Below are 26,399 nucleotides of genomic sequence, written 5' to 3' on the forward strand. Positions count from 1 at the left end.
GGTTCTGTTTTATAAAATAAAGTCCCTCCTCATACATGGGTAGTCAGGTCCCCTCCTCCTTCCATAATTTTTTTCCAACTTTAAAGTTAACATATATTTATGGAAAACTGTTGGGAAATATAAAAAAAGGGGGGAGAAGAAAACAACCCTATTATCCAGAAATACCACTGTTAACATCTAGTTTACCTCCATTCTTTTTGTGTACATTTTGAACCTGGTTGTTATATATGTCTTAACATATAATACATATGCAACTTTGTCTTCTCTTTTTTTCACTTAAAATTGTAGCATAGACATTTTCACAATATTATAACATCCATTACATGAATGTATTGTGATATACTTAATCAGTTTCCCACTGTTAGGCATTTAGATTTTTCTTGGTTTTTTTACTGTTTATAAATAATGATTCTGTGGACTTTTTTTTTTTTTTTTGCATAAATCCTTATTCACACTTCAGATTATTTTAGCCTAGGTTTCTAGTACTGCAATTGCTGGCTAAAGCTACAAACACACCAATATATTTTAAACCCCAGAAAGTCGTAGTAACATTTTTTTTCTCTTTTAAATTTCATGTCTTCCCTGCTCCTTGAAGGAAAGCTCCCATGGTTGCAGGATCAAGTCCAAGCTCCCTGGGGTAGCCAACAGGGCTCTTTATGACTGGCCTCTGCCTACCACCCAATCTTACTTCCACCCCCTTCCCCCTGTGCTCCTCCCATCCCCATATACCAAACTCCCTGGAATTCCCTGAGTATATTCACCAGTCTAGTACATATGTCTTCACACACACTGTTCCCTCTGCCTGTAATACTTCCTGTGGTCTTTGTCTAAACAACTCCTGTTCTTCCTTCAAGACTCATCTCGGAGGTCACGTTCTCTCACAAGTCTTGCCTGACACCAAGTCCAGTTGGGATGACCTGCTTTTCCCAGGTGGTACCCAGATCCCTCGTCTATCATAACACTTCCCACCCTGTCGTGCCATCATTGGTTTACTGAGTCTGGAACGCTAGACCAGGGGTTTGCAGACTTTCTATGGCCTTGGAATCCTTTATTCCAACACATATTTTACATTAATAATAGTTAAAATCTTTTGAGAATAAATGTGCCTGGCACAGTGCCTGTACAGTGCCTGAAGCAAGACACATGAATCGCTTCAGTTAATCCTCACAATGACATCTTACACACAAGGAAACTGAAGCTTAAAAAGGTTAAGAGACCTGCCCAAAGTAGCAAAGCCATTGAATGTTGAAATAAGATTTAAACCTGGGCCTGAGCCTGAGCTCGTAGCCACAAAATTACACCTTTCTGGTTAAAATGGAGAGGAGCCCCACGTGAGGGGGTCCTCAGACCTCCTGCAATTTTTCTAAAAGCAGGTTTGAAATCCACTGCTCTGCTCTGGATCATCAACTCCTTGAGAGGAGGGACTGTTTCTTATTTGCCTTTGTATTCCCGTACATAGGGCTTGCGCTCAGAAAATGTGTGTTGAATGGATAAATGAATGATTTTCCCCTTTGGAAGGCTATAGGGAAGTTACTCTTTTATGTATACACTTTACTAGCTTTGTAGTAAAAGCAAGAAATAGGGGCCTGGAATGGCCTGCTGAGTGGGAGAGCATCAAAGCTCATTGGACAGAAGGTCAAGTTGTGTCCAGGCTGATAAGACTTCTCACAGCCAGACACCTGGGACCAGTACAAGGCTTGGGAGGTGGGCATTAGTACTTCAGGAGGATGGGGCAATTTCTGGATGAAAGGTTAAACAGTTCAATTCTTGCTGGACACAGTGATTAGTCTGGTCCCTTTCATCAGAATTCAGCTCTCTCCAGCACGGTAAATGGTGGACTAATTAGGCATCTGACTTACTTGATTTCCCATGGCTAAGGCCAATTTCTGAAATGCAGTAAGTATGCTATTTGATGTACCATCATGAATTCATCCTTGGCTCAGGAGTCTCCCAACAGTAACAACCAAAAATAACTCTTGGAAAAGTTCCACACACATTGAACACAAAACACCCTAAAATGTAACCTGTAGTCTGTCATAGGCCAGCTCAGCTGAGCCTCTAATGCGGTGGCAGGCGGTGTGCAGATCCGAACCTGCTCTCGGTCCAGGGGCCTGGAAGGGAGAAGGGGAGGAGTTTGCTGGAGGGGTGAGAAATGGGTGGGGTAGGTGAATTGGAAAAGTGCCTGGAAGAGATGACCTGGAGTTAAGCTGGAGTGTTTGGGTAAGTGTAAAGAGGTCATTCCCAGAGGGCCAGGCTGTCCACAGAGACCCCTTTTTAACTCACTGTGGCCTGGATAATTGGGTGCTCATGGGATAGGAAAAATGGGGAAGCACGCTTGGTCTAACCTAGAAACCAGGGTAAGTGGAACAGAAACGGGCAGCAGAGAGGGGTGAGGAGAAGAATTTTAGAATTTGCAGATTTGTGACGGAGATCCTCATGGCTGGATTCTAACATTCTGGAATTTTCAAATTTGTAAGCTTGAGAAGATTCCATGTGTGAGAGCATTTTATGACAAGGGATTAGCAGGGGCAAAAAATGAAGGAACGAAGATGAGTCCATGGAAATGCAGCACGGTGAGAAAGTTGCGGAGGTCGATTTCTCTGGGATGTTTCTGTGCTATATTGATAAGGAGCAATGGGTCAGATGAGGGAGCTGCCAAGATTTCCCCAAACCATCCTTGAGGACCTACCAAGCGTGGGACCCTGCCAGGTGATGGAGATGCACGCTGGAAAAGATGAAGCTTCTATCCTTGAGAAGCTCAGTGTAAAGGAGGCAGGAAAACTATCACTAAAGCACAGCATGATGTGCGCTTTAACCGGGAGGTGTGCCCAGCTCTGCGGGCTGCCTACAGACATCCAAACAACTACTCTTCCTGAGAACTGCATTTCAATCAATGCTCAAGAGGCTCTCATTGAGCTGCCAGCTAGTAGCCAGCCCTGCCCAGGGCAGCAGGGAGGTGAAGGCAGATCCTTTGCACCGGAGGGGTTTGCAATTTAGCTGAGAAAATGGAACCTATAGTCAGAGGAGAGGCTTCTATGGCACCAAGCCCATGGAATACGCTCTATAAATGCTGATGGGATAAACCGCTAGGAGACAGAAGCAAAGTCTATCAATAGAAGAACAAAGAAACAAAACACTTCGTGGGCCAAGTGTTCAGGGAAATCTTAGAAGAGGTAGGGCTGGAGGTGGATTCTGAAGAAGGGGGATTTTGAGAGCGGCTAAGCGTGTCTCTTGACTTGAATGCTTTTCCTTCTCTTTATTCATCAGATTCCCACACATTCTTCAGAACACTGTGCAGATACTCATTCCAGGTTCTGATGAGTGGATTTCTTCTTACCCACCTGTCTCTCCTCTCTCTCCCCCATCACATATTCATGGCAGGCCTGTGCCCTGCGCTGGGTGTTAGGGATACAGAAGTATCCCAAGGTGAAGTCCAGGGCCTTGGTGGGATCGCAGTCTGTGGTGGGCGATAGGAGCTGGAGGTGGGTTTGGGGACGGTGAGGTAAGTGCTGTAATGATGGAATGCATAAAATCTCAATAGCTCCACTTTTAATATACCTACTATTGAGTGTTATTTATATGCATATTATCTTATCCTGAGAGAAATCACATGAGATGGGCGTTGTTGATCCCAATTTACAGATAGGGAAAATAAGACACAGAGAGCTTAACTGACCTGACTCAGAGGGAAAATTCTAGAAGCGTTGCTGGTTCCCATGCAGTTGAAACAATATGTATCTAGTTAGTTGGTGAGAGGCATCCAGAATCTTTCAGGATGAAAAGATGTTAGAGAAATTGAAGGCAACAACCAGCTTGACAGGAATATTGCTCTGACATGAGAGCTCCATGTATCCACCCTGCTCGCTGCCAGAGTCAAAGCTATAATCTAGAGAGGTAGAAAAACCACACCTTTTATCACAGGGAGAAGTTGCCCTTTAGAAAAGTAATGATTTCTCTTAAAATTCCTTAAAGTTTCATAAACCATCTCAAACTGTTGTAGGAAAATCTGTAAAAATTGCATGAGCTCAGAGCCCCCTGTACAATATCACATTTACTTCCAGCCTTTATTCCCATAGTGAACCTTTCCCCTGGTGGCCATTTACTGATTTCCTGGGCCATGCTGCTAGGAGTGGAAAAAAACATTGGAGTAGACCCACGTGTGTGATCTACGGTAGTGGTGTGAGTGCATCGCATCTACTCCTCTTGAAACCTTTAGCAGCTGGGGCAGTCTGGACATTTCCACAGGGAATTCCTCTCCATGCTGCCCCACGGCAATAATCCTTCCTCACCTTTACAAAACGCTTCATGCTCACATAATGGGGTGTCTCTCTCCAACTTGCGAGGTAAGCAGGTCAGGGACTGTTCTTCCCTTTAGCAGACGGGCACACCGAGGCTCAGGAAACTGACATTTATGGAGCTTCTGCCATGTGCTGGGCACCTTCACAGGCATTCACTCCGGGAATGCTTCCTGGGCTTCCCTGCATCAGCCAGGACTTTTGTGCCTTGTCATGAAATCCTGCCCAGCAGCGGAGCGTACATAACCAAGAAACAACTCCAAGATGACACAGACTTGGAGCCAGAAGGGCCCTGTGGAGATCATCCTTCAACCCCTACAGTGTATAGATGGGGGGAAATGAAGGCCCAGAGAGGGGAAGAGACTTGCCTAAGGGCACCAAGCAAATCCATGGTTCAGCCACTCTGATGGGGGAGTTACATTCCCCGCAAGGCCCTCTTGCTGCCACGGAGATCAGCCCATATAGTTTTAGCTTCTCCCTGCAGGGGACCTCTGGGATAATAAAGTCATAGATGTGGGGATGAAACAAAAATCTGGGAACCCATTGTCCAGATTCCAAAGTTCCTGAGGCCTTGGTGAGACAGTTTGCAAATGCCCGGGGGATGTGGTTTACACCTGGGGTGGCACAGCCTGCTCCTAGGGACAGATAAACATCCTGCCATGGGGGCAAAGAATTATCCCACCCCAGATGCCATGGCTGTGCCTCCTGCTCTCCTGGTTTCCTCCTAAGTGTGTGTATGGGATGCGGATGGGACACCTCCAACCTTCTCCCCGGTACGCCTGTCCTTCCCCAGGTGGACTTACCCTTCCACCAGCAGGGTTCTCCCCGCAGACTGTCAGGTACTAACATGCAGGTGCCCTGTGGATTCTAGTGAGATTCACCATCTCAGAGCCTTCCGGTCTGGTGACCAGAGAAACCTCTGTTCACCCTAAGAACAGACCTCATGGGCCATTTCCTTCTTTTTTAACTGAATGTGAAACTGTGCTGGCTGTATGTTTGTGTACATATCCTTTGTGTGACTGTGCATAACCATATACTTGTCTGTGTCTATCTCTTATTTACCATGTTTATGTTTTTACACAAAAATATTTTCTGATTTATGTATGCGAATACGTGCATTTTCTGCATATTTCTATGTTGTGTGTGTGTGTTTTGTGTGTCGTGTAAATGAGTGCTTGTCCTGCATGTGTTATCCAACTGTGTCGCCAACCGCTCTGTTTGCACGTAAATGTGTGATAATTTATTTATTTATCTGACAGAAAGAGAGCAGCTTATCTTGAGGATTACAGGAGGCAAGCAAGGAAAAAAACCCCAGCCCTGTGTTGCTCTGTTTGAAAAACTGCTCCGTGTTGTTATGGCAGCTAATTCTCCTTAAATGATTTAAGGAAACGGATCTGTCTAAAAGAGCTGCAGCCAAGTTGTTATAGCAACACAGGCCTTTCTCCTCTACGAAAAGGCGGGGAATCACCCCAGAGCATAGAGACTTCTCAACAGAGCAGCCCTGGGCTCTGAGTGACGCTGGGGGCTGAGGAGAGGGCAGGAGGGGACGCATTCACCTCCCGTGTCCGTTCCTGGGCATCCTTCTTGGCAGCAGCGCTGGCCACGCTCCAGTTTGGGTCTCGTCGTCTTTCACCTGGACCCCTGCCATCAGTGCCTATCGGGCACTCTTATTCCTCTTAGTCTCCACGCTGCAGACCTAGTCACTTTCTAAAGCATCTATCATTCAACGTAATATTCTCTCTGGTGTCGTGTTCCGTGCTCCACCCTGGATACACATAGGGCACGTCCTTGAATAGCATGTCAGGGACGTTGACCTTTATCCCACAAATAATGGGGAGTCGCTGGAAGGTTTTAAGCAGGGGAGAGAGCCTCAGGTGGATTTAAATTTTAGGATGTCTCTAGGGTTTCTAGACTGGGGGACTGAATGGACTGAAGTACTGTTTATTCATCCATCTCTCTCCCTCGCTCAAGCGGTTCTGATGGCTCCTCAGTGATGATACTGATTCTCAAGATTGAGAGGGCTTGTGTGCCACAGTATTCCTGACAAGCAGCATTTTGTTCCACTGCCTTAATTTTTTTTACAGTTATTATACTTAGTTCAATTAAAAATCAGATTAAAAAAGGGCCTGAGACTTTGATTTTAATGAGAAGAGAGCACTGGACCACAGGAGGAAGCCAAAGTCCTTGCCCATGAGCTTCCTCGCAGCTGCCCTGTTGTATATGCTGCACACCGACCCCAGCAGCTGAGCTCTGCCACCTCCATTCTGTGGCTCAGCTTGTCCTGGAAAGCCCTCTCCCCTTTCCCTGTCACCTCCCTCGTCCCTAAACCATAGCCACCTGATAAAATATTTCCCATTCCTAAAGATCCAGTCCAAATTCCTTGAAAAAACTTCCTTGCATCCCCCCGGGGACGCAAGCGTGCACACACACACACACACACACACACACACACACACACACGCACACACCCTGGATTAATCTCCCCCGCCCCATGTTTCCAAAGCGCTACATTTTCTCTGCTCACCTTCCTCACTGCCTTGGATTAAAATTGTCCATGAGGGTCTGGCCTTCCCTTCAGATTGTGAGCTTTTCCTGGTCTGACATCCTGCCCCATTAATCTCTGTAACTCTGAGGTTACCCAAGGGTCTTGCACAAGGTAACCTGCAGAGATTGTCCTAAACTCTCAGGTTCTGTCTCTGGGAATTTAGGACAATCTCAGCAGGTTGCAGGGAAACCAAGGAAAAGGTTTGTGTGCACAGACCAGAGCCTTAAGGAGGGCATAGCGATGGTGGCAGCAGAATCCAGGACACTCTGAGGGGAAGGTGTGATTGGGGAGGGGGTCTGTGGTCCAGTCACTCCTTTTTATCAGGAGACTCATAAAAACCAAGTCACGGAGGCTCTGGGTTTGCTTCATCATTTGCTCAGCATTTACGTGGAGTGCCTGCTCAGAGCCAGGTCCCTATTGGGCACTGGGGACTGAATCAGACAGACCCTGCCCTGGGGGACAATCAATCACAACTGGTAAACAAGGGCCACACTGACCACAGGGAGCTGTCCTGGAAGTGGGACATTAAACGCTTTGTATCTGAGATCCAGTGGGTTAAAGGCTCCTTTGTCAAGAGCATCGTTTAATATCCAAGTCCCGGAGAGGGGTGGAGGGTGCAGTGAGCACAGGGCTAGGAAAGCAGCTTTGAAATCAACACCATCATTAATGCGAAGACAGCAGGCCCTTGTTGCCAGGTGAGGACACAGAGGGCTCATTCCAGGAGATTCTCTCCTGCTCCGCCTCAACACCAGCACATCTAAAGCTTTTCCCCACGCTTACTGGTCCTCCTGGGTTCCCATCTCAGGAAGGGCACCCCCTCCACTCCACTGTCCAAGCCAAACCATGGGCATCACGCAGGATTCCTTCCTCTCCCATCAGCCACAGTCGCTCGTGTCTCCCTCTGTAATATCTCCAGACTACCCCTCCTCTCTGCCCCAAGCAACAGGTTCTAATGGTCTCCAGCCTCTAGCCTGGCACCCTCTGAATCCATCCCCTTCTAGGCACCAGTGGGATATTTCTGAAATGCAAAACTGATCCTGTTACTTCCCTGCTTAAAATCCTTCAGTGGCTCCCCATCTCCATGAGAATAAAGTCCAAATTTATTCTACCAAAGCCCTATATCACAGCCCCTCTTCTGCCCCTCTGTCTGTCCTCAGTACCAGCCACACTGAACGACTTGCAGCCTCCCGAGGGTGCCTCCATCTCAAGGCAGATGTTCAGATGCCTCCTCTGCCTGGAAAAGCCCTCCCTGCCCTGAGCAGCCTTCACACATCAGCTCCGGTGTGGCTTCCTGGCTTTGGCTCCTTCTATGGCTCCCACCACCCCCGTGCCTCCCTCCACAAATGCACCTAGAATAACTGTCTGTAAATGGCTGTTTCCACCAGGTTGTGGACTCCTTAAGGTAGACACCAGCTCTGACTATTCACAGCACCCAGCACGAGGTTCCTCCCTCACCAGTTCTTTGAGGAACAACAATGCTCACAGATATAGACCCTGCCCATCAGCAAGGGTCTTTCTGATTCTCTGCTTGCGGATCCTGTGAGCAGGCCACCAGGATGGAAGGTGTGAGGCTGTGAGCATTAGAAACAAGGTCAGAAGCTGTCCTGGCAGTTTAGATAGCTCTGGGGTTGAGTGATTCTGATGATGTCTGTGACGGTGAAGGTCCAGGGTAGAAACGCATTTAACGCTATTAGGGCAGATGCCTGGGGCACTGCGGTGTTTACAGCTGGGAACATTGACTCTCGAAGTCAAATGTGAATTTGAATGGGATACAAATAATGTTTGTTGAGGATCTGGTACACACCGGGTACTGTGTTAGGTGCTTTCACATAGCTTTTTTTTTTTTTTTTAACACCTCTGATGTTTCTTCCTTTTTTAAAAAAAAAAAAAAAATATATATATATATATATATTTATTTATTTATTTTGGCTGCACCAGGTCTTAGTTGCGGCACGTGGGATCTTCGTTGCAGCCTGTGGGATCTTTAGTTGTGGCATGCAGACTCTTAGTTGCGGCATGCAGGCTTCTTAGTCGCAGCATGAGAACTCTTAGTTGTGGCATGCATGTGGGATCTAGCTCCCTGATCAGGGATCGAACCCGGGCCCCCTGCATTGGGAGAACGGTCTTACCCACTGGACCACCAGGGAAGTCCCTCACATAGCTTTTAGGTAGAGAGATAGTGTAATTTGTCATCCAAACAGGGATGCTTTTAAGAGTGGAAGGAAGTACCATTAATAAATACTCCAGGACAATGGGTATAAACCAGAACTGCCCTGGGCAAGCCGAAACTTTTAACCATCCTTTCTACAGATCACACTTTGTACATTCTTTTGGTAACCCTTGACACAATTTGTAAATCTATATTTATCAGTAAGTATTTACTTGTTAAATGCTTATTCTCCCACTAGATTGTAAGAGTTAGGGTTTTGTTCACTATTACGACTACAGTGTCTGGTAGTTAGAAACTACTTGATAAACATTCGTGGAAAAAAGGAAGGAAAGAATGGAGTAAGGTTCTGGGCAGGGGGGCAGGGAAGAGAGGAGGAGACGGAGGGATCTGGGGTCCTGGTCCAGGTCGTCTTGGCTCTGATGTTAGCGCTCCGCATCCTTGCTTGGGGCGTAAAGGAGTGGACTTTCAGGAAGAAGGCAGCTCCCACAACTCGCTCAGCACCCAAGTGCGTTTACTAAGGTCCGACCAGATGATGATCAATCTACTCATAGCACAAAGAATATCCTAATACCTCTGAAACTCGGCCTCGCCTGATCTGTATTCTGTAACAAGATCGAGTGCCCGGTTGCCTGGGAGCAAATCAATGACTTCAGATTGATGATGGCAATGGCAGGCTGATGCCTCGTCTCTTTAGCAAACTTGACGCCCTCGCTTCTGTTCCTCCCCCAGTTCTCTCCTCGGGAATTCACCTAAAACACCACTTTGTTCTGAGGCCCCCACTCTGTCACTTCTCCTGCCTCGTGTCTTTTCTTTGATCATGCCTCGTTGTCCCCTCTGTGAATAGCTCTTTAGTATCTATAAACCACATTACAGTGGGCATAACAGGATTTGCCATGTTCAATCCAATGCAACTCAACAAATAGTTATTGAATAGCTATTATCAGCCAGATCAGAAAAAATGTAGGGGCTGCCCTCTTTTAATAAGAAGGTGGCAGAAGAAGGAGGTGTCATGATTCTATCAGGGAAACTACAGTTAACATCGAGGTCTCGGGGACAGAACCCAGCTGACTACAGACACCTCCTGAGCAATTCAGAAGCAGCATTTCTTTGCCAGGAAAGCTGGTCAGGATGGATTAAAAGTTCAGGGTAATAACGGGGTTTGGAGAGTATAGCTAACATCTTCTTTTGTAGACAAGGAGGGATGAATTGGAGAAGGAGGCAGATATACTAAATCTATGGCTACGTAAGCCCTGACAGCAAGTGGGTTATAAAAAGACCTAGGGAAGCAAAGCTCACAGAGGAAGATAAAGATGGCAGCTGAGGTGAGATAACTACTTTGCACCTAAGGACTTACTTACTTTTTCATTAACCCTTGCTCTAATATATACATTTGTTTTTATGTACACAATTCTGCCTGGTCAATACATATTGCTCTTTTTTTTTTTTTTTAATTTATTTATTTATTTATTTATTTTTGGCTGTGTTGGGCCTTCGTTTCTGTGCGAGGGCTTTCTCCAGTTGCGGTGAGCGGGGGCCACTCTTCATCGCGGTGCGCGGGCCTCTCACTGTCGCGTCCTCTCCTGTTGTGGAGCACAGGCTCCAGACGCGCAGGCTCAGTAGTTGTGGCCCACGGGCCCAGTTGTTCCGCGGCATGTGGGATCTTCCCAGACCAGGGCTCGAACCCGTGTCCCCTGCATTGGCAGGCAGATTCCTAACCACTGTGCCACCAGTGAAGCCCCCATATTGCTCTTTAATTTAGTATATTCTTATTGGTATCTTCAAAGAGAGTGAGTAGAATGAGGTACACAAGTGCATCACTGAAATACCCCAACTCTGGGATCTTTGCTGTCTTAGCAATCAATATCTGTCACCTGATGGCAGTCAAGGGGTCATAAATCACAATCATCAATGTTGGAAGAGACTCACTCACATGTAGTCTCACTATAATGTCTTCCAAACAATTGAGTCTCCTCCATGCACTATTTTTGACAGTGTCATTTAGCTTCAAGTTGAACACTTTTAGTAAGGCCAAGTTCACAGGTCACACACCCACTCCATCCTCGGGCAGCTCTAATGGTTAAGAAGTTTTATTTCTCTATCGACCTTACCTCTTGCTTTGGCCTCCACCTGGAAGATGTCTGACTATCCTCCTTCATAACTCTTCAGAGAGAATGATGGTGGTCGGCCTCCTTTCTTCTCTAAGCTATGCAACCCCAATGTCTTCTGCTATTTCTCACAAAGTCGTGTCCCTGTGAGCAAACTCAGTGTGGACATCCCCATCCCCCTTCTTTCTGGAACAGCAGGCCATCTTCTCTAGGAACAGATTTATCACTACCACCACACACCCCAAGGTCAACTACGTGATTCCAGCGAGGCTGTCCTGTCCTTACATATCCTTGCCTCTTGGGCCAGAGTTGCCCTGCCCAGAGGTGGCTGTGTCCTCCACTTCCTGCCCAGAGGAACTCCAGTCCCTCTTGGAACTGGAACTAGAATATGAGAGTGAGTCACTCTCTAGTGGGGCAACCACTGGACGTGACAGTTGGCACAAGCTCCCTAGAGATGCAGGAGGCCAGGTTACAGTCTTCAACTGTATATGAGGCTCTGGGACTCTTCTAAAAAATTCTCTATTCTGTGTAAACTAGTTCAAGTTGTATTTCTTTCGCTTGTAACCCAAGAGCCCTGATAAATGTGTTCCGGTGTATTTCCTCCACCCCACGAGATCTCCACAACTGAAGCCAGTATTCGTGAGGGGTGGGGAGGCACTTGTCCAAGTCAGAGAAGAGACCAGCAGGCCTAGTCCCTCCCGGGTTTTGACCCTGAATTCCTACTTTGCAGCTCCTAGTGGGCCTTCCCAGTACAACACTGCCCTTTCCCAGATCAAGCCATAAGACCAGCAGCTGCTGAGGGGGTTCAGTTACTCACTGGGTCGTTGTACATCTGAATGATAAGCTGCTTCACCCCATGCAGGGTGGGGTGGGCCCACGGAGAGGGATCCAGCCAGTGACGGTTCAGGTCGAACCCCATCAGAGAGCACCTAGGCAGTACCCAAAGTCAGAGTCAGTACAGGAGCAGTCATTATGTCACTTACCTAGCACGTGTTTGTTTGTTTGTTTTTTGCCAGAGATAGTGCTGAGCATTTTACATGTATTAATTCAGTCACTTTCAACAACCCTATGAGGTCACTATTATTATAATTCCTGCTTTACAGAAGAAGAAACTGAGTCACGGAGAGGTTCAAACATATTTCTGCAGAGCAGTCTCACTTCAGTGTCCATGCCCTGAGACCGCAGACGCATGCGCATCTCCAATACAGGGCCAGAAGGAAGGCTCAGGCCGAAACCATCGCTTTCCCCACTGTTCCTCTCTGTCTCACACCCACAGCCAATCCATTGTGTCTACCTTCAAAATATACTCAGAACCCAGCACTTCTTTATCACCTCCACTGCTATCACCTTGAGCTTGGACCAAGATCCGGAGTATTGTAATAATCTCTTACCTGGTTTTGTTTCCACCCTTGCATCCTCCTACCCCACCTCTCACCCTACATACCCTCCCCCTTTTCCACACAACACCCAGGGTGATCCTATTAAAACATAAGTCCGATGGAGTCCCTTCTTTGCTCAAATGGTTCTCTGCTAGATGCAGAGTAAGAGCCAAAGTCCTTACCACTAGCTACAAGTGCCCATGTGTTCCACCCGTTATCTTCTCTGACTTCAGCTCCTAACACAGTCACTCCTGCTTCTTCTCTGCCAGGTTCTGGCCTCCTACTGTTCCTCCAACAAACTGAGTACTTCCAGCCCCGGGGTTCTCGGACAGGCTGTCCCCTCTGCCTGGAAGCCTCTTCCTCCAGATAGCTGAGTGATTCGTTCTCACTTAGTGCCAGTCTTTGCTCACAGGTCACCTGCTCGGTGAGGGCTACCCTGCCCACCTTCTCCACAATCTCCCATGGACACATTAATTACTTCACCAGGGCAAGTGGGAGCGTGACCTCTGGTCTCCTCCTATCCCTCTTCCTTCCCTTTTTTTCCTCCAGATCGACTCAAAGCCTTGCTTGTCCTTGGAAAGATGCACCACCCCCAGGTCTCTGGGCCCACGCTTCCATCTGCTGGGCCTTTGCACACTGTAGGCTTTCTCCAGGCCAGCCCAGGCTGAGGGACAACTTCAGAAACCCTGTTCTTGCTCACAACTCAGATTACCGCATCCATCCTCTTCCTGTGTCCAGAATGTCTCCCACACAGATCTGACAATCTTGCCTTCTTGATCAAGATTCATCTATGATTCTCCATCACCTATAGGATAAAATTCCGCTCTTCGCAGATTTTTAACCAGATTCAAAACTGATGAACTTTTTGCCAAATTGTCCCCCCCTTCTTTGCCCAAATTGTCTCCATTTTCTTTTCTATCCCTTCCATCCCATCTTATTTTACTATTTTACCCATCCCTACTTATTTTCCCAACCCCTCTATTTCCTTAAGTACTAAAACTCAACCCCTTCTCAGCTTGTTACATTTACATCCCCACTGCTCATCTTACTCAGAAAAATAAAGTATTCTACTGAGGACCCCTCCTTCAAGGTGGTTGGGGTGGTGTTGGGGAGTAAATAATAATAATTTCCCCCATCATTTAAAGTAAGCTGGCTGGGAACCCTGTGGGAGAATAACTAATGTTTCGTGGGGACACATAGGGAAAGGCTTCACTGAGGAAAAATCATTTGAGTTGGGTCTTGCTGAATGAATAGAATTTTTCCAGGTGTTGGTGGCAGAAGGAAAAGTGCAAGCAAAGAAAGGAACTGTGAAGCCACCCAGGCTATTGGGGGAATGGTGGACAATTTGATTTGACTGAATCATAGAGTACTATGTATGTATGTAGTAAAGAGGTGGTGATGGTGAGCTGTAAAGGGAGTGGGAGGGGAAATGTAAGGGCCTCGAGTGCCCGGCATGGAGGTTCACTGTTTCGTCTTTGCATTGCTATACTTAGATGAATTGGGTGCTGGTGTTGGCTTCTCATTGATGGCAAAGTGGGGACAGAAACAGTCATATGCAGGTTACAACAGTATCATCATCACAGTCAAGGGGTCACGGTCAACAGACATTACTTTGTCCCAAGAATTAAGTACTTTACTAAGTGTGAAATACTTTATCTATGTCAACCTTATGAGGGAGGTACTATTATTATTCCCATTTTGCAGATGTGGAAACTGAAGCACAGAGGGTTATAAACAACTTGCTTGAGAGAAGGGGTGATGTCAGGATCAGTTTACAAGCAGTCTGACATTCCGTGCTCACAAGAAACATAGTCTAACAGGAGAAAGAAGATCTGCTCACAGGCTTATGTACATTTATAATTCAGGACCATGTTATCAGGATTAAGTGAGGACAAACTTAATTTATAGCACAGGTTCTGGCACATAATAGCAGATCAAAAATGTTATGTTGTTGTTTCCTTGTACTTTATCATTGTTTTGTGCTACATGCTATATCAGTGGCACAGACTAATCGGTTTGCAGTCCATCAGGGGCTGGAGTGGGCAGCAGACAGCAGTGGTCAGGGATGACCTCCTGGCTTTCTTCCCAGTCTGGAAATCAGGCAGATCTGAGCTCACATCCATGCCCTGTTCTCTCCTAATGTAGTAGGCATTTGCCCATTTTCTCTGGGGAATTCCTAGCATCTAACTCTGTGATTAGATGGGGCAGGATTAGGGAGAGTTCGTTCCTCCATCATTAAAAGATGATGACACTGTGACGGTGCCTTTTCTCTAACCCCAGAAGAGAGATGGGCCCAATGACCTGGCATCCAGGGCAGCGGCAGGAAACCCAGACTCAGGCAACAGCTCCTTCTGTCCAGCACTTAAACTTGGACTAGGTGATGCCACGCTGGGAGTTGGGTCATACAGCAGTGCTACCGTGGAAGAGAGATAGATTATTCCTGCCAACAGCCAATTTTTCTGCCCTCCAGAGCTACTCTGTTAATTAGTTGTTTTCCAAGTCTGGTCTTCCAGCTTCTGCTTCATTCTGTAAGCCCCTTCCTATAAATTCCATTTTTGTTTAAGTGGCGGAGTCAGTTCCTGTTTCTTTAACTGAGAGCATCCCTAACCATATGGCTCTGTGGGCTAATTTATGGAAAATGCCAGCAGGTCCCTATATTGCCCACTTCCCAATGGCTGTTTACCAAGGAGACAAGACCATTGGTCTGGGTGCTGTTCCCAGAGAGCTCTTCCAGCCCGCACTGAGCATCTAAAAATTTGGAAGGGAACATTGTCGTTGATGACAGGACTTAATCATAAACTGTATCCTTTGAGATGGTTAGCTTACCTACCTCTCCCTCTTCCAAACAAGAATGTCCTCAACAAAGTCTTGGCCAAGTCACCAGCCTGTTCCATGACACCTCCAGGACCTGGTACCCACCGCCTCCCCAAGCAGCTTATCCCATTCTTGGACAGCTCTGTTAAGAAAGTCTTCCTTCTCTTTAGCTGAAATTTGTCTTCCGGTGACTTCACCCATCAGTCTCAGTCTTGCCCCACGGAGTCACACAGAACAATGAGGTTACGTTGGGAAGACCAGAAGCTTTGGGAGTCAGTTAGGCTTCAGTTTTGGCTGTACTCCTTACCAGCTGTGTGACCTTTTCAAAATTTCTTTTTTTAAAACCCCTCTGGGTTTCTGTTTTATCATATGTAAAATGAGGATAACAACCTCGACCTTCTGGATTGCATACATGAACTAGTGTCTGCAAATGGCCCAGCAGAATCCTCAGACAGAATGAATATTGAATAAATGGTAGCCAGTGATGACAGTGGCAGTGGTGGTGACTGTGGTATCGTTGAAATTGTCTAAACCTAAATATCATCTACTCCAGGAAGGCTTGCTGACTTACTCTCCGCAAATGTGGGATGGGTGCTTCTCCTCTGCTCCCATGGCATCCACTGCTCCCACATCGGAGTGGCTACAGCACAAGATATAGTAATTATTGAGTCTGTCTTCCCCACTGGACCATGAATTCCTCAAGCGCAAGGATGACGTCTTATTTGTGTTTGTACTCCTGTGCCTGACAAAGAGCCTGGACTACAGTAGACAATAAAGACTTAGTTGTTGAATGAACATTTCATTCTTTCCCAAGCATTTTCCTATCTCATATGATACAGTTCTCACAACCATCCAGCCACACAGGTGGATTCCGTTTTTCAAGTGGGAGCATTGAGGGCCAGAGAAGGTGAGGTAAGCCATTCCTCCAAGGTCGCCTAACCTGTACTCCACAGGGCCCAGACTGGAATCCAGGTGTCCTGGTCCTGGGCTCCATGGTCTTCACACCTGGCCATACTGCTTCCAGGAAGCCTCTTTGATTCAAAAAAGTGAGATTTGAAACTGAAGGAAAAGTGTTATTGGTGAGAGATCCTGAAAGATCCACTCCTTGATCCAGCCTACAGATGAAAGCAGAGTATGGCTGGTGATTCAAAGGCAACTCAATCCCCAGGAATCCTGGAGCTCTTTAGAAGCTAAAGCATTTGAGGAACTCTGAAATCAGTAGTACCTGTGCTGGGTTTTTTTGAGATGATTTTTAAAGACTGCTTTATTGGCAACCAGTCTATCAGTAGAAAGACTGCTATTTATTGAAGAAAACGTCTTAGTAAAGTAAAGCCCTGGCTAGGGCCTGGGGGACAGGCCTCACCTCTAATATCTATATCATCTTGGGAAAGTCACCTCCCTCCCCTGGGCTCCATGCTCTTCTCTGTAAAACAAGGGTGTTATACTTCACTCATGGAGGACTCTTCCCGCTCTCTCATTAAGTGATTCAAAGCATCAATAATTGGGCTTTACCTCCAAAGTTAGGGACTTGGAGGAAGCACACATTTTGAATAAAGTGAAGTTGAAATACAAGGAGAACAAAATATTCTAGAAAAAGGATTGATACAGTTTTTAAAAGAAATGCCAAATAGTTAAGGGTTACCAATATCTTAACATTAATTGCATGCATTTTCCAACATTTGAGATTTGCATCAGACCCAGTCCTTGCCTCTAGGAGTTCTCACATTGCTCAGAGCTTTGAAGAGAAGATGGGAGTTTGCCAAAGTCAAGACATGAGAGAGCATTCCAGGCAGAGTTCATGGTATGTGCGAAGTGAGGGAAGTAGAAAGCTTGGAAATTCTATGCATTTCTAACAGTGTTATGCTTGTGTTTTATGCTTGTGTCCTTCCCTGGGCTATAGGCACTGGGAAGGCAGTGCTGGTGCAGGTTCTTACTCTTCAGTGGTTTCAGCTGCCTAAAGATAGGGGAATGGACAAGATGACCTCCAGATGTCCGGCTCTCACCCCTATGGTTGCCACTTTAGGGTCACTTAGTATGAAATCTGGGGTCTCTGCTCTGGGCCTGTGTCTCCTTGGTCCTCTACTATTCTGCTATTTATTTTCAAGGTACAATTTCTGCATGAGCTCAAAATCAGGACCCATGTTCTGACATGAGTGGGGCTATCTATGGCACCAAGAATATCGAATATTTGACATTAGGGCCATTCTAGAAAATCCAGATTTATGAAAGTCAAGTTTATATATAACTTCTTCCTCTTGAGTTGGAGATACTCTTGAGTATCTCTTCTTTCTTCTTCCAAACTGTGAGCCCAATGAGGCCAGGGAATATGTCTGTGTCATCTTGCCTACCTCCACTCCAACTTCCCTACTATAGACTGAGGTGCTGAGAAGGTTCAATATATCTATTGAATATATAGATTATTGAATAGATACACAAATGCATGAACAAATACCCTGAAGGTTTGTAAACAAGGTTTAGATAATTACTTGAAGACATATTTTGAAAAGTATTTAAGCACTTGTTACATGCTAGACACTCTCACAATAGCCAAGTGAGGTAAGTAGTGTTTATCCCCATTTCATAAATGAGCAAATAAAATCCAGGAGAGATATGACTTTGAGAAGGTCACTTGACAACTACTAGAATATAGAGCTGGGATTCAAACCTAGGTCTTACTGAACCCAGTGACCCTTTGAGGTCCCCCCAGCCATCAAGGAGGCTATGTGATCTGTGAAAGAGTTGCTAGGCTACTCCTCTGTCTGCTCATCCTGTACTGCTCTCCTTCTCTTCGGCCCAATGGCAGAGATACATGGTTCCAGAGAACATTATTTAAATGGCAAATAAATAGCTCCATCTTGTGAAGGGCATCGTGCCTCATCCCTGTTGCAATAATGGCAGCTGGAATGAGAGCAATGATTTTAATTCCCCTCCTTATGATTTCCTTTTCATATCCTCTAAAGGGTAGAGAAAAAGGCAGTTTGGTGCCTCCAGGTCAGTCTTGTCCTCAGCACGGTAGGGCTGTGTGCTCCTGGAAGGGTGGCGTTGACAAGCAGAGATGTATGGGGTGCGCATGCAATTGTCCCTCAAACGCAGCAGTTTTTCAGCATTACCAATGAGCTGCATTGGATTAAGTATATTTGCACCAAAAGCAAAATAAATATTGCTTTATTTAATGCCACTAAGAGGTTGGGATTCAGTTGCCCTTGGCCTGAGGCACCTTCCAGCTCTATTGATTGGCCAGTGTCAGGATGCCAGACAAGCTGTCATCAACAGCTCCTGCAAAATGCTTAGCAGGTGGGCTGGGCTCTGCTGTGGTGGAGACAGAGGGGAGCGGGCAGTGTCCTTTGTCTCAAACACACACACAAGGGATAATTATAACAATCACCTCTCCATCACCACCACCGAGATATTTAAAGCATTCCCCTCACATTCCTTCTTAGATGACCACAACAAGGATGTGACCCAGGCTGCGGAGGCAGAGGAGGAGGATGGATAATTACATAGGCTCCAATTCAGAAGGATTTGGGTTTGAGTCCCAGATCGACCACTGAGTAGTTTTATGACCTTGGACAAATTCATGTTTTGCTCAAAGACCTAAAAGCACTGGGAGGGCAGAGACTAAATCAATTTCATTTGCCATCGAGTCTTCAGTGTTAGCCCAGTGTCAGGTACACAGCCAACTTGCAGTTAAACTGAAGAAATGGAAATAAACAGAAAGGTTAAGCAATCTGCCCCTAGCTCAGCAAGGACAAGGGACAGAGGCAGGACTTGAACCTGGTGTGCTCAGCTCTAAAGCCTATGTTCTTAACCATCACTCTATTCTCTCTTAGCAGCCCTGGGAGTCAGCTCAGGGCCTGATAGAGGGACTCATGTGAGGTGAGGGGTGGATGCAACACCCTTAATTTTTTAAATAAATTTATTTATTTATTTATTTTTGGCTGCGTTGGGTCTTCGTTGTTGCGCGTGGGCTTTTTCTAGTTGTGGCGAGTGGGGGTTACTCTTCTTTGCGGTGTGCAGGCTTCTCATTGCGGTGGCTTCTCCTGTTGCGGAGCACGGGCTTTAGGCAGGTGGGCTTCAGTAGTTGTGGCTCGCAGGCTCTAGAACACAGGCTCAGTAGTTGTGGTGCATGGGCTTAGTTGTTCCGTGGCATGTGGGATCTTCCAGGACCAGGGCTTGAACCCGTGTCCCCTGCATTGGCAGGCAGATTCTTAACCACTGCACCACCAGGGAAGTCCCAACATCCTTAATTTTTAAATGGGGAAACTGGCTCTCAAATAGGACCTAGCACAAAAGGTACCTTCACGCAAATTGACAAAAGGTGCCCTCCCCCCCACTCCAGGCTGACAATTTAAAAACAGGTGCCCCTTCTGGGTGGGTGAAGTACAAAATGATGTCACTTGTTCTAGCCAGACGTGGGGTCGGGAGCAGAGTTGCAGCCCATCTTGAGCCCCTGACCAGGAGCCTTTGTGCAGTGCACAAATTGCATGTCCATGGGAGGCGGCCCTGGACCTGCCCAAGGTTCATAGCAGAGCCAGGATGAGCACTCAGGGTTCCGACCTCCAGGGATCAGCATGGTCTTGACCCTGTAGTGGTGGTCCTTCTGGCAAGGTGGTAGGATTGGGGAAGGGGGTGATGAGACCACACCTGGGGAAGGGGTCATCTCTAACATTAGACTCCCTGGGGCCCTTTTTCCTGGAGCTTATTCCTGGTGGACAAGGAGAACCGTCATTGGAGCGCCCTCTCCCTTCCCGTGGAGACTGTGTGCTCCGGGATTCAGCCCCCTCCTTTCCGGCTCCTGCTGGTCAGCAACAAACACCCGGGCTTGGGGGGATTTCCACACTGAGGCTTAAAGCAATTCTGAGAGCCAGTCACCAACTAGAAGGACCCAAGAGTTCATAAAACCCAATCTCCCCATTTCAAAGATGGGGAAACTGAGGCCAAGGTCACACAGCTATGTAAGGGTAGAGTTGAAAGTCCGTTCCAGAACTACTGGATTATTTTTATCTCTGTAAGAACACTTACAAAGTGTCAAAAGAACCATTTTAAAGGCCCAAGGGGGCACGTTTTCTAAAGGAGTGTACAGTACTGGCCCTTGGGGCTAGGAAGGCTATTTCCATTCCTTTAATGAAAAGAGGCAGAGGAAGCATAAGGGAAAGAAAAGTCCTTTAGGTCTTCACAGATCTGGGAGCTGGCGAGACCCTTGCCCACCCGGTCTGAGCCTGAGAAGTGGCTTAGGTTGTGAGTGTGGACTGCAGAGCCACGCTGCCTGGGTAAGACCCTGGAGGGCCCATGGATTAGCTGGTGGCCTAACCTCTCTGTGCCTCAGCCCTGATCTGCAAAATGTGGATTCTGCCTACCTCAGAGGGTTGTTTAAAGGATTAAATGAGATCAGCCGTGTAAATGCTGGGGACACCGTCTTGTTTGACATAAGCGCTATACACGTGTTAGCTGGTCTTAGGGTTTCATCTTGGCGTGACATTCAGGGTCCTCCACAAACTAGTCCCAACTTATTCCTTAAGCTTCTTGCATCATGTCCCCCAACCTGTACACCATGCAAGGCTTGCATATTTTACGTCCTATGAGCTAGTTACAAAAAGGCACACCCTTCTGCGGGCTAGTGCAACATCTCCAAGTGGCAAGGCTTGTCAGCCTCCATCTGCCCTCTTAGCCTTTGTGCAGTGTGTGAACCTACATCATAGGCTGCAGCCCTGACCGTGTGCACTAGCCACTCCAGACCACCCGGTAGTCCTCAGGGCTCCTGTTCACTCGGGGTTCAGGCAGCAGGTCTCAGAAGCTGAGCACTTCGGCTTCGAGTCAGCTCTCTGGTTTTGGCTCCTGGATCTCCCTCACATGGGACCTTGGGCAAGTGAGTTCACTGCTCTATGTGCTTCAATTTCCTTGTCTGTGAAATGAGGATAATATAAGAACTTACTTCATAGTTTCATGGGGTTGTTGGGAGAAACCCCCCTTTGCTTTCAATCCCAATGGGGACTTTTCGTCCCCAGGAATCAGGAGAATGGCTCTTCGTCTCCATCCCCTCGCATCCTCTTCCCAAGGGAGGGGATGGAACTTATCTGACGGGTCAACCTGATACAAGGAGCAGAGACTGTTGGGCCTGGCCCTCCCGGCACAGCTTGTTCAGATCTGTGACCCTGCAGGGAGGGTCCGTTCTGTCCTCCTCTCCTCCACTTGGTGTGGCTTCTGGGAGGCAGCTTCCTTCCCGCTCAGCTTATGGCTGGTGGGGAAGTTGAATTTTGGGGTGACGTATAAGGAGGTCAATTTTGGTCACAGATATAAGCCATGCCTTCCAAATTCTGCTTTTTTCAATAATAAAGCTAATATTCTGACCTCTATCTCTCTGACCCCTGTGTCTCCTCCTACACTGGTGGAAGTGGGCTGAGAGTGGGAACAGGAGCATGACGAGTTCTCACCCCCACATGTCCAGGGGGAATATTACATTAAACACTATTAGAATAGGGTCCGAGAGCTTGTATAATTGCATTAATGTTTGCATTATTACCATCACTGCTGTTATTTAACATTATTATTCCTTTGGTAGAGAATGTGTTGCTCATCTCTCCACCCAACTAACTCCCACTCTCCTCTCAGGAGCCATCTCACCAGCACCTCCTCCTGGAGGGCAAGCACGTGGCCAGGCCCCCCTCAGATCCCTGGTGATGGTCAGGACGAAGTGTGCGCCGGGTGAGCGTTTGCGCACAGGGCAAGGGGGACAGTGGGAGGCGAAGCTGAGGAGGCGCTTCCTGGACGCTGTGTCCGCCTTGAAGACCAGGCTACAGAGTATAGGCTCCTTCTGATGGTCAATGGGGGGGCCCCGGAAGGATCGCACATAGAGAACTGACACTATTCCAGCAGCAGTTTAGGAGCTAAGACCAGGAACGATAAAGTTTTTGATTCTATCATATTGTTTTGCTCCTCCGGACTCCCCAGCCACTAATTCTGGCTTACTGTCTCCTCGGAGGCCTGTCTTCACTGTAGAATCAATGATTAAAGTCAACTCACTATCAACTCTAACTTTGAAAGGCTATTCAGCTGCTTGCAGGGACAGAGATGGGGAGCTGCCTCCGTAGACATCTAGCCATCTGGCCTTTTCTGAGGAACCCGGCTGGGAAGCTCATTTGAATAATTGGTTTTAGCGGTGTGCACTCGTGGGTTAGACACCTGATTACGCTGCCTGCCCCAGTGTCCTTTCAGCCTCTGTAGAAACATCATGCAGGTTACATAAAGCGGGAGAGAGTCTCTGGGAGGTAAGGCTTTGTCTGGCCCCTGCGTCACTTGCGTTTCATCTTAAATAACTATGTGGCTCACTCCCTGTGTGACCTTGAGCAAGTGACTTAGCCTCTCTGTGGCTTGGTTTCCTCTTTGTTCAAAGAGGCAGCATGATTTCTGCCCAGTCCATGCCTCCTTGTAAGGTTCTCAGAGAAGGTGGGGTGGGGGGGGGGGGCGGTGAGGGTTGTGACTTAGCAGGAATGCAAGTGGAAAGATTTAGGTTGACGAGAGCTCAGTGTCAGATAGCGATGGGCATGTAGCCTGTACCAGGAGAAGTACATCCCCAGAATTAGGCTTGTGATGGTCCCTTCCTTCTCCTATGCCACTAGCTAGCTCTATGAACTTAAGGGAGTTACCTAATCTACCTATGCCTCAGTCTCCTCATCTGTAAAATGAGAATAATGAGAGTTGTTCTAAGAATTAAACAATACATGCAAAATACCCAGAATAGGGTCAGGCCCAGGAGGTTCAATAGATATTGACTATTCACCATCACCATCATCATCACCATCATCATTCTCATCATTATAACTGTTCCATCCTGGACCCCATGCCTCAAATACAGACCATGACAAACATCTGGAGTATGCTCAGGGCACAGCGGTAAGGATGGGGAGAGGGATGGATTTCAGATTACATATGAAAATTTGTAAGGCTTTGGGGATGTTCAGCATGGAGAACAGGAGCTGGCAGGGGTTCGAGTGAGTGAGGAGTGGGGACACACAATCCTCAAACAGCTGAAGGGCTACTATGTAAAAGATGGACTGAACCTGACTAATCCTTCAGGGGCAGAAAGCAGAAGTGATGGACTATCAGGTTTAGCCTGGACATAAACACCCCCTAACAGTCAGAGCTGGCATCAGTGCAGCACTTCTTAAGGTTTCCCTGCCCTGGGTAGGGCGCTGGACAAGATGTCTTTGAGCTCCCATCCCACTCCAAGGCTGATGAGGCTATGGAGAGGCAGCAAGGGGGGACATGAGGCCTGGGGGGGAAGGAGGCACAGTGAGGAGGGGCTGGCAGATATCGCTTGGTGAGGCAACTTGCAGTGGATCTCTGTTTCCATTTCTAGTTGATGAAAAATGCATAGTTTTATGCTGTCAAAGAACAAATAGAATACTGACATGTATTTTACATTTTACATAGCTAATTTTACGTTCTGTTCTATTTTGGACAGTTAAAAATGTTTCCCCCTTTGGATGTTGAGGTGGGCAAGGTTGGTCAGTTCCAATGTCTGTGGGTGAGTGTGTGTATGTGTATGTGTCTCGTGTGGTGTGTATATCTGTGTGTATCTGTGTGTGTGTCTGTGTGTGTGCATGTATGTGTGCGTGTTGGAAATACTTCCCCTGATGTTTCACCCTCTGCCATACTTAATGATGTTTGCTGTGCAAATCTCTCCTTATCTCCTTTTACGTCTGGTGAACTCCTATATACCATCCACCCTTCAAAAACCCTCCCTCGTCACCCCCAGTCAGAAGGAAGCACTCCCTGCTCTCAGGATACAGTGTAGCAGGGGGATGAATCTGTAGCAGGCCAGGGTCGGCCTGCCTGGATTCCTAAACCTTCCTGCTGGGGGACGTGGGGCAAGTTCCTTGGTGTTCCTGGGCCTCAATTCGCTTTTCTGATTAAAAAGGGGCCATAATACTACCTCCACCTCAGGGCTGTTGTGAGGGTCAGAGGAGATGATGTATATAATGTGTGGTCAGTAGGCACTTAGACATTAGCTCTGATTATGTCTAGGCCTCCACAGCCTCACACTCACGCCTCTAGTACAAACACTGGGCTTCTTACTGCCAAGGACCGCCTCTGATTTCCATCTGCTTCCCTAAGGCGTAGCACAGGGACCGGCACTCAGCAGGCCCCTGACAAACCTTAGTTAAATTGGATTTACTGCGCTGGAGCATTCTTTGCTATGTGAGGCTCACCAGGGCCGAGAGACATAATGCGTTGCAAGTCTGCGGGTCGTAGCAGCGTCCGTTTCCACCACAGGGTCTGCAGTGTCATGCGATAAAGCTGAATCATTTCTGCACCACCCACGGAGGTCTGCTCCTCTCCCCCACCTCCACACTCCCAAGAAACACTGAGGCCTCCCCAAAATGAGAAATTTCACAGCATCCTGCTATCCTTTGGGTAACTGCGTATTTTATGATGACTGATAGGCAATTACTATGGTAATATTGCAATTCAGCACGTGTGAGGTTTGGGAAATGAGAAATTATGGGTAACTACTTTGGACTCATTTCTATGGTAACAAAAAGTAATTGTCATTAAATACCAGTTATATGGAGGCTGTACCTGGTAATTATAGATTTTTATGCCCAGAAACATAAATAAAACCAATACATTTATTCAAAGGTCTATGACTATTTACTTATACGTGGCTCTATGGAATACACATGACAAGCACCTAATTAAGAAATGCAAACCCAATGCAGAGTTTCATATTGTCATATGGAAATGGAGAGTCTGTTTTTCAAATGCAAGGCAACTTGCACATCACACAGGCTCAGTGGGGTACAGGTGGGGATGGAGGTTGTCTTCTCTGTAAAGGAGGTGATGGGGAGGAGGACGTGGCAGAGAGAGAGAGCAAGAGTTGCACTGTGTGGGACAGTCACACCTACTGCAGGACAGTGAGAATTGCCAGCCATCATAGACTGACTCAGCCCATCACCCCCGACCCCAAAGGCCTTCCAGCGACTGCCTTGTAGCTCTTGGCTCTGTGATACCTGAAGTTACAGCGTTCATCCCTCAAAGCTCCTAGGCCCGAGATGCCCCTAGAACTCTCCAAACATGCTCAAATTGCATTGATAAGTCATATCATTATTTTTTTATTGTGATAAAATACACATAACATAAAATTTACCATTTTAATCATTTTTAAGTGTACAATTCAGTGGTATTAAGTATTCATAATGTTGTGCAACCATCTCCAAAACTCTTTTCATCTCGTAAAACTGAAACTCTATACCCATTAAACAATAACTCTCTTCCCCGCTCCTCACCCCAGCCCCTGGAAATCACCATTCTACTTTGTGTCTCTATGATTTTGACTACTCTAAGTACTTCATATTAGTGGAATCATAAAAAAATCTGTCTTTTTGTGTCTGGCTTATTACACTTAGCATAATGTCCCCAAGGTTCATCCATGCTATAGCTGTACCATTCTTGACAGAGCCTCTCCCTAGTGCTTCTACTAAATGACGAAGAGTGCCTTTCACTTCATTTTCCTCTTCCAAGAGGGCAGGGGGAAACTGAGGCCAGGGGAGAGAAGTGTCTTGCCCCAAGACTAGAAGACTCACGAGAGTGGGGGAAGTTGGACTGCTAGTTCTCTGCTCCCACCTCCAGCTTGTAAGTCACAGGCAGTGTCCGGGAGTGTGGAGAGTCCTGGACACACCATAGGACCTTGAACGGGCTCTTCACTTCTGCAGACTTGGTTTCCCCTTTGCTCAAATGGGTATAATAAAAACTGACTTTCCTTTCTCAGAGAGTCGCGGTAATGATAAAAGGTGGCTTTTAGATGTAATGTACAATAACAAAGTGTGCCTCTGAACCCAGCGTTCACTAAATCACTACAGCAGCTCGTCATAGTATTTATGTCGCAACAGCGTAAGATCAAAACAACTGGGGTTAGGAGGCCGAGTTGCTGAAAGTGAAGGGCTGGGAGCTGAAGGCATGTGGTGATGACTTGTTTGCCTGGGGACCGTAGCTCCGTGCCGTGGCACAGTTGCAAAACACTGCTGTGGTGTGTATGTATTCATTCAGATAATATATATCAAAGGCCGCTTCTATGCTGGGCACCATGCCAGG

The 26,399-nt window shown here is 47.0% G+C and overlaps 1 protein-coding gene across 1 annotated transcript in view; it reads right to left on the reverse strand.

The window, feature by feature from the left end:
* The window catches only part of AGBL4 (AGBL carboxypeptidase 4), a 1,261,847-nt gene that overhangs the window by 94,429 nt on the left and 1,141,019 nt on the right, over window positions 1-26,399 (reverse strand). The window contains exon 8 of the mRNA XM_068537961.1: window positions 11,933-12,044. Coding sequence (XP_068394062.1) covers window positions 11,933-12,044 — 112 coding nt within the window. The remainder of the gene's footprint in view (window positions 1-11,932; window positions 12,045-26,399) is intronic.

This window comes from Eschrichtius robustus, chromosome 3, assembly GCF_028021215.1.
Source record: "Eschrichtius robustus isolate mEscRob2 chromosome 3, mEscRob2.pri, whole genome shotgun sequence".
In the NCBI taxonomy this organism is placed as follows: domain Eukaryota; kingdom Metazoa; phylum Chordata; class Mammalia; order Artiodactyla; family Eschrichtiidae; genus Eschrichtius; species Eschrichtius robustus.